This window comes from Myotis yumanensis, unplaced genomic scaffold (genome assembly GCF_028538775.1).
Source record: "Myotis yumanensis isolate MYYU_CA2020_CCGP unplaced genomic scaffold, mMyoYum1.0.hap1 SCAF_13, whole genome shotgun sequence".
NCBI lineage: Eukaryota > Metazoa > Chordata > Mammalia > Chiroptera > Vespertilionidae > Myotis > Myotis yumanensis.
The window spans coordinates 26,209,191-26,217,449 of NW_027223764.1; the positions used below are offsets into that span (position 1 = coordinate 26,209,191).

General features: G+C 40.5%; 1 protein-coding gene across 1 annotated transcript; it reads right to left on the reverse strand.

Annotated features, from left to right (window-relative positions):
- Window positions 1–2,787: 2,787 nt before the first annotated feature.
- LOC139021501 (interferon-induced protein with tetratricopeptide repeats 1-like) lies at window positions 2,788–7,445 on the reverse strand. The gene is made up of 2 exons (XM_070431892.1): window positions 7,309–7,445; window positions 2,788–4,486 (listed from the first exon to the last, which is right to left on the reverse strand). Exons 1-2 carry the CDS (start codon window positions 7,311–7,313, stop codon window positions 3,082–3,084), a joined length of 1,410 nt encoding a protein of 469 aa, XP_070287993.1. The 5' UTR covers window positions 7,314–7,445; the 3' UTR covers window positions 2,788–3,081.
- Window positions 7,446–8,259: the final 814 nt, after the last annotated feature.

An 8,259-nucleotide genomic window follows, 5' to 3' on the forward strand; every position in this document is an offset into this window, starting at 1 on the left:
GAAACTTCTGGAAGGGATGACGGGGGACCCCCTACTCCCGCAGCCCCCCTCCCTGTCCCCGCGGGGGACTTAGGGGCCGCGAAGGGGAGGGGAGAGGGAACCTTTGCGGACCTCAGAGTCCTTTCGAGTTAAATTTGCAGCTGGGCCTCTGGACCTCGGTCTCCCTGAGTCCCCGTGCCACTAGGTTAACCTTTTAAAAATAATACTACTAATAAAATGACAGGCAGTTCAGTGTTATTTTTGTTGTAAGAGTGGCAGTGATACTCTTTACAGCTTTGTGCATCCTAAGCTGAAACGGAAGCAACACACAGCATTGCAATGATGTGTGCACATCTGTGCCATTATTTCCATTGGGTAAATTTAGATTAATTTGGGGGTCAAAATGTGTATGTAGTTTAAATTTTGGTAGGTACTGCTGAATAGCTTTGTAGAGAAGTTTATACACTCCCCCTCCCCCACTCACAATTGTATAGTGTTTGCCTTCTGTGCCCATGCCAACAGTGCTTCTGAAGGTCCCAATAAAGATAGGGGTGGTATTGCCAATCTAAGCAAAAAAGGCTAAATATCCACACATTAAATTTTAGTCCACTTCGACTTCAAACATTCATTCATTCATTCATTCATTCAATAAATTGTAAGAACCACAGGTTGTTCAGGCACTGTTGATAACAGCAATGAATTAAATATACAAAGGATCTATCCTTTATGGAGTTATTTTCTAGTGCATGAGATTAAGATAAAGGACAAAAAACCCCATTATTTATAAGATAGTTCTATGGCAAAAAAGCATAGAGAGGGTTGAAGTTCAATGTATTTTTCTGTTACAGATATGTGGGTGAGGGGAGATTTCACAGAAAGTGGCAATTGAGCAAATGAGTGGATGTGCAGTTAGGGAAGTGTGTGCCCGGCAGAGGAAACAGTAAGCAGGAAGGCCTGGCGGTAGGAGCATAGTTGGCTAGCCCAGATGATGTGGTCAGAGTGAAGAGAGCAGGGGAAGTTCTAAGACATGAGATCAGAGAGGTTATGTGGATGGTGGTGGCCTGTAGGCTATTGTAATATTTATGTTAAGTGCAAAACCACATTTTAGAAAGGTACTGAATGGTGTCAGTAGAAAAATAAACCTAGAATTTCCTTCTTACTAATGATGTAGAAAAATTTAATAAATCTCCAATGTTTGAAAATTTTCCAGTGCCTTGACCATGCTTTTTCTTCCTTGTTCCTATTTCTTTCCCTTCCTTTCCCTCAGCTCTATCTGGGCAGAGACAGTCTCTCCTTATTAAGGTTTGAATGAATAAGCAATCAATAGTAAAAATCAAAGGAGAAAACCTCCTGGTTATCTACTTATATGTTTTAGAAATTCAAGTTCAGACAGACAAAAGCCATCTGTAAAAATGTTAAAGGAAAATACATTTTCAGGATTGAGAAGAAACAAAGACCTGACTGCTGAATGGGTGTTGAACATGCTGAAATTACTAGATGGAATTTGAATATCAATCTTTTTTTTTTCACAGACTGTTGGATTGGGTAGATTCTTAGGAAAAATCAATAGTGGTTTGTGTGTGTGTGTGTTTTTAAATTTCTTCTTATGAACATGTACAAAACAGCAACTAGAGAAAAAAGGAAATGAAAAGTGAAACCTAGCAACTGACCTAAGATCTGTTTGGGAAAATGAAACTTAAGTAATAGGTAAATACCCAAGTTTCAGAATAAACACTCATTTTCAATAACTCTTTCAGGAGATGGATGTATATCAGTTTTTTCACCATGGTACTATTGACATTGGGGCTGGATAATTCTTTGTTGTAGGAAGCTGTCTGGGCATTGGAGGATGTTTACCCAGCATCCCCACTAGATGTCAGTAAAACTCTGTAGTGGTGACAACCAACATTGTCTACAGAAGTTGGCCAGATTCAATTTCTTTTTGCCCTGAGGGGCAGAATTCTCCTCTTCCCTATTATCTTTCCCCAACCTGAGCTGAAAATCACTGCTACAAATAATGCCCTCATGGATATGCCTATTTCTTAAAAATTACTTTTCACAGTACAGCCTTCAAGAGATAGAAGGTAGAGTTAGATAGAAGAAATGTTGAATTCAGAGGAATCAGTGTTGGAATTCAGAAAGAGGCCTGCGCGAAAGGATGGAGATGAAGGGGAATGTCAAAAAAGGCATATTCCTTTGAGCATGGGACTCCAGTAGAGGTGTCTGTATCACATTTGGTCTGGCTGGGGACTCACACTGATGGTGGGTAATCTAAGCGGAGGCAGGATATAGCTAGAGGTCCTTAGTTCCAATGCAGTTTCACCTCTAGCAGCATCATGAGAACGGAGACATTGATGGCCAGGGCACCTATCACAGTAGTAAAGTAAATGATAGGTGCCCTAGCCTAGGTTCTTGCTAATTGCTACCTACACTATTGCAGGCTCCTGCTCCTGGGGGGTCACCCTGGTCACCCTAGAAATGCCAAGTTCTTTTCCTGTGTCTTGTCACTTCTCTGAAAATGTATTGTTCTTTTGTTAAGATGCTATATAAGCCCAAGATCTAACCACCTCTTTGAGTTACTCCTCACTGGGTACTCCCATGTGTATGTAAGATGCACATGTTTATAAAGTTTTGTTTGTTTTTCTCTTCATATTCTGTCTTTCTTAGTCTAAATTATGGGGCCCCAGTCAAGAACCCTAAGATGGGTCTAAAAAAAGAATTTTCCTTACATCACCATGGTATATTTGGTATCTAGCACTGAAAACTATTTTTTGATCAAATGAATGAATCATTTTACTTTATGTAAGTGCAGTACTTTATTTGCTACAAATTTACTTAACAAATTGTTATTTCTGTTACATAACATTCACAGAGAAATGGTTAATGTTTCTTGCTTTCTCACACACGCAAAGGCATATATATTCAGCTTCACTCTTTTTTGAATACAAGTAGTATTTTATCAGGCTTGAGTGATTGTTCAAAAGTTACATGCTTTTGAAAGCAGCAAGCAAAGAAGATGATTAGTACACCTTAATGTAAAATCAAATGAAATGTCAACGTGGTCCATATTTCAGCACCTAAGGAGCATGTCCCACAGAGTTCTCAGTCAGCATCCAGCCTCAGGGCCCGCTCATAGTACTCCAGGGCTTTATTTATTTCTCCTTTCAATTTGTAGATGAACCCAAGGATGCTCAAGCTTTCCCTGTCTTCTGCGTTTCTTTGAAGTTTCCTTAAAACCACTTTCTCCAAAGAACTGATACTTCTATCTCTAACAGATGATGGCTTTTCTATTTTTATTGCTTTTAAATAATAGATAATTGCATCAGCTTCAGATTTCTTTTGAAATTCCTGAAATCGACCATAGCGGAAATAAACCTCTTGCATATTTTCTTCTTCAAGTGATTTCATGCAGAGCAGTTTTTGATAAGCGTCTTCAGCTTTTCTGCTATTGCCTGCCTGTATGTACATATCTGCGAGGTGTATATAAACAATTCCAAATGTTGGCTTTTGTTCCAGAGCAAATTCAAAATGAGATATGGCTAATCTTGCTATTCTGTCAATATTTTCTCTATCCCGTCCTCTAGGCTGCCAGTTTGTAGCTGTGCTTATTTTATAGACTTGTGCTCTATAGCAAAGCCCTATCTGGTGGTGCAGGAAGGCAGAGGAAGGTGTTGCCCGCAAGGCCATTTTTAAGAGCTGAAGAGCTTTATCTATAGAGTCTTTTCTTCGGTAAAACTTGGCCGCATATCGAAAGACATAGGTCTGCGAAGACGTGTTGGCCAGTGCTTCTTCAATGTATTTTTCTCCCTCAGCTTCTTGTCCTAGGTCCTGAAGTTTCACTGCGAGGAGAGCCTTAATATATGCATCTTCTGGATTTAGCCTGATGGCCCGTTTTAGGGGCTGCACACAAAATGCCTCATCAACGTGTGGTGTTTTGTTAAAGCCATCCAGACGATAGACAGCAATCGCATACCCAGTGTTGAATTCAGGGTTTTCAGGGTCCACTTCCAGAGCCTTCTCAAAGCAGGCTTTAGCCCGTTCATAATTCTTTCCTCCACATTTCAGCAAGGCCCATCCTTCCTCACAGTCCATCTCAGGGCATTCCATTGTGTAGCAGGAGGGGCTGGCAAACTTCTTGCAAGTTTTCTCCACCTTGTCCAGGTATATCTGGGCATCTGCCAGTCTGCCCATGTGGTAATACAGCCAGGCATAGTTGCCCCAGGTAACCAGCTTCATCGCGTCTGACTGGCCAGCGTGCTCTGCCTGCATTAAGTCTTCAGCTTCTTTCAAGCTCTCCAGGGCTTCCTTATTGTGGCCATTCAGGTGTTTCACATAGGCCAGTAGGTTGTGTATTCCCACATTGAATTTTGTGTCTAGGAACTCAATTTCATCAAAGACCCTGTTTTCTAAGTCAGACAGTTCAGTGTCTTCAATGAGCAATTTCCATGTAAAGTGGCATCTCAACTGTGCCAGCCTAGCTTTGACCTGATCTTCATCAGCATTCATACTATGAAAATAAAAGCAGATTTTCTTTGTTAGGTGAGAAACAGCCAATGGAAAGAAGCCAAGTAAGACACTTCACATACATAGCTTAGCCTTGCAAAGGACATACCTGCCTTACATTTTTATTTTTTTTTAGAGTTCCTCTACAGTTGGCCCTTTGAGTAACACAGGTTTGAACTGGCTGGGCCCAGTTGCACCTAGGTTTGTTTCCATATAGTCAGCCCTTCCTATCATGGGTTTCACATACAGGCCCTATTTCCAAATATAATCACATTGGGGATTAGGGCTTCAAATATGAATTGGGGGGTTAGGGCACAATTCAGACCATAACAATTGTCAAATGATTTTGGACATATGTGCCAAGACCATTTAATGGGGAAAGATCAGTGTTTCAACGAATGTGTTGGGAAAACTGATTATCCACAAGCAAAAGAATGAAATTGAACCCTTACTTTACAGCCAGCATGTCAAACTCGTAGCTTTTGGGCCACATGCCTCATTTATTTAAATGGTCTACCGGCCACGAGTTTGACATGCTTGCTTTACAGCCTATACAAAAAAGAAAAAAGAAAAAGTAATTCAAAAGGGATCAAAGACCTAAATGTAAGACCTGAAACTATGAAAATCTTAGAAAAATAAAATAGGGAAAAAACTCCATGACATTGTATTTGGCAATGATTTCTTGGATAGGATACCAAAAGCACAGGCAACAAAAGTAAAAATAGGTTTGCTGCACGTCATCAAAATTTAAGACTTTTGTGCATCAAGGGACATTACCAATACAGTGAAAAGAAAACTCACAGAATGGGAAAATATACTTGCAAATCATGTATCCAATAACGGATTAATACGCAGATTATATATACAAGACTTTCAATTGAACAACAAAAACAAACAACTGATTAAAAAGAAGATATACAAATGGCTGATAAACACATGAAAAGAAGTTCAATATGAATCATTAGTGAAATGAAATAAAAACCATAATAAGACACCACTTCACACCCAGTAGGATGACTATTATATTTTTAGAAATCCAGAAAATAACAAGTGTTGGTGAGGATGTGGAGAAATTAGAACCCTTGTGTATAGTGGGAATGGAAAATGGGGCAGCTGCTGTGGAAAATGGTGATGATTCCTCAAAAATTAAGCACACGATTACCATATGATTCAGCAATTTCACTTCTGGGCATATACTCAAAATAAATGAAAACAGGAACTGGAACAGATATTTGAAGGTTTGTATTCATAGCAGCGTTATTCACAATAGCCAAAAGGTGGAAGCAAAGCAAGTGTCCATCAAGGGATGAATGGATAAGCAAAATGTGGTATATGCATACAATGGAATATTATTTAACCTTAAAAAGGAAAGACAGCCCTAGCCGGTTTGGCTCAGTGGATAGAGTATCGGCCTGTGGACTGAAGGGTCCCAAATTCGATCCCAGTCAAGGGCACATGCCTGGGTTGTGGGATCGATCCCCAGTGGGAGGCATGCAGGAGGCAGCTGATCAATGATTCTCTCTCATCATTGATGTTTCTATCTCTCTCTCCCTCTCCCTTCCTCTCTGAAATCAATAAAAATATTTTTTTTTAAAAAAGGAAAGACATTCTGATATATGCTATAACATGGATGAATCTTGAAGACATTATGCTAATTGAAATAAGCTGGTCACAAAAGACCAGGTATTGTATGTTTTCATTTATAGGAAATATCCACAAGAGGCAAATCAATAGAGACAGAAAGTAGATTAATAGTTGCCAGGGCCTGGGTCAAAGGATGAGTAGGGAGTGACTGCTTAATGACTATGAAGTTTCCACCTCAGAGTGATGAAAAATTTCTCTCTCTCTCTCTCTCTCTCTGTATGTATGTGTGTGTGTGTGTCTGTATGTATGTGTGTGTGTGTGTGTGTGTGTGTGTATATATATATATATATTAATTGATTAGGGAGAGGGAGAGAGATAGAAACATCAATGATGAGAGAATTTTACCCATTGGAGCACTGAGGGGAAATTCACAGATCAATGTTGATTTATGCCTCCTTTTAATCTGCTGCTCTCCGGGATTGTTTGAATCTAGATTCCATTTGGACAATATAGAAATTCCCACATTAGGCCCTTTATTGAAAGAAGACAATACAGTGAACAGCAGCCAAGCCCCGGGGACAGGAGGCTAGCAAGGATCTGCAGAGCACCTGGCTTCCCCACGAGGGAGGTCATCTGCTGATCTTAAATCCAGTTGGATTGAAGGAGTTCAGCAGTGCTGACAGTGAGACCAGAAGCCTGCTGAGCAAGGCCTTGTCTTCTAGGCAGTGAGCTGCTCCCACCACATCCCCCCAATATTTCCCTCCAGACATCTGAGAAACCTCAGGACCGCAGCTCACACAGCCGTGTGGGTCCTGCATTTCTTCCACAACCAGGAGCCCGGTAAAAGCAATCTCTCTATCCAAACTGTCCATTCCCTCCCTATGTCAGACAGAAGTGAGTTTGGTGGAAAATAGTTTCAGAGATTGGGATCATCTTCTCCCTGTGAAATTCTTTTCCTGTTTCCCTCCTCTTCTTTGGACTTTTTAACATGAGGTAAGTTTCCTCAGGGCAATGCTAACGAAAATGAAAATGCCTGAATAAATACAACAATTTATCTATGTGTGTGAATGTACACACACACACACACACACACACACACACACACTCAGTCCACAGCAGATGCTCAAACAGAAGAGTGAGGAGACTTGACATCAATGAAACTAAGTCTGTCGAGAAAATAATGATTAACATTTTCAAAAAAAAACTTTAGGCAAACAGGCAGAGAAGCAGAGAAATCCATACCTCATGGTTGCTAAGAATTCAGGCAGCAGTTTGCAGTGTTTTGGTTAGCTGGATGGGCTCCACTGAGATCTGACCTGCTTGTCTTGTAGATTTTCAGGTAAATTTCAGCCCCAGGGCAGGGCTATATAAGGGAGGTAAACAGCTGACTAATAAGGTAAACTGTGGGCGTGTTGTTAAAGAATAACTTGAAAACCACAGTGAAAACTGAAACTGGAAAGTGAAACTGATGCCTTCAGAGTTCCTGCCAGTGAAAATGAAACTAAAGCTGTAAGTGCTTCCTTTGCTTTGTTTTGAGAAGGGATTGAGGTGACGATGGTGAAGAACAGTTTCAGTGATGTGCCAATTCCTCTCCAAGTCTTTACTCTGCCTTATAGAAACCTGGGAGGCAGGAGATGCCAATTATATCAAGTCCACTGAATCTGGAGCCAAGGACACCTATGACAATTTGGCTGTGTGAGCTTGTCAAGGACATGCCCCAGACCTGTGCCTGTTTGCTCATCTGGAAACAGAAATGGCTCATTTTATGGTACACACTTCTGCAAATCTCTAAAAATGGAGTTAAATGTATATGTATATGTATATATATATGTATATGTATATGTATGTCTATGTCTATGTCTATGTCTATATCCATATCTATATATCTATTTCAGAGAGGAAGGAGATAGAGATATAAACATGAAAGTTGAGAGAGCATCATCTATCTACTGCACCCACCCTACTAGGGATGGTACCCACAACCCAGGTATGTGCCCTGACTGGGAATCAAACCATGACCTCCTGGTTCATAGGTTGATACTCAACCACTGAGTCACACCGGCTGGCCGGGATAAACTGGAGTCTTAACCCAACTTTGCTCCTATTTTCTGAGATCTTGTGTCTTATGAATTATTCTATGCGTTTGCATACCCTTCTGGAGAATGGTCAGTGACTATAAGAGGCCTGTAACAT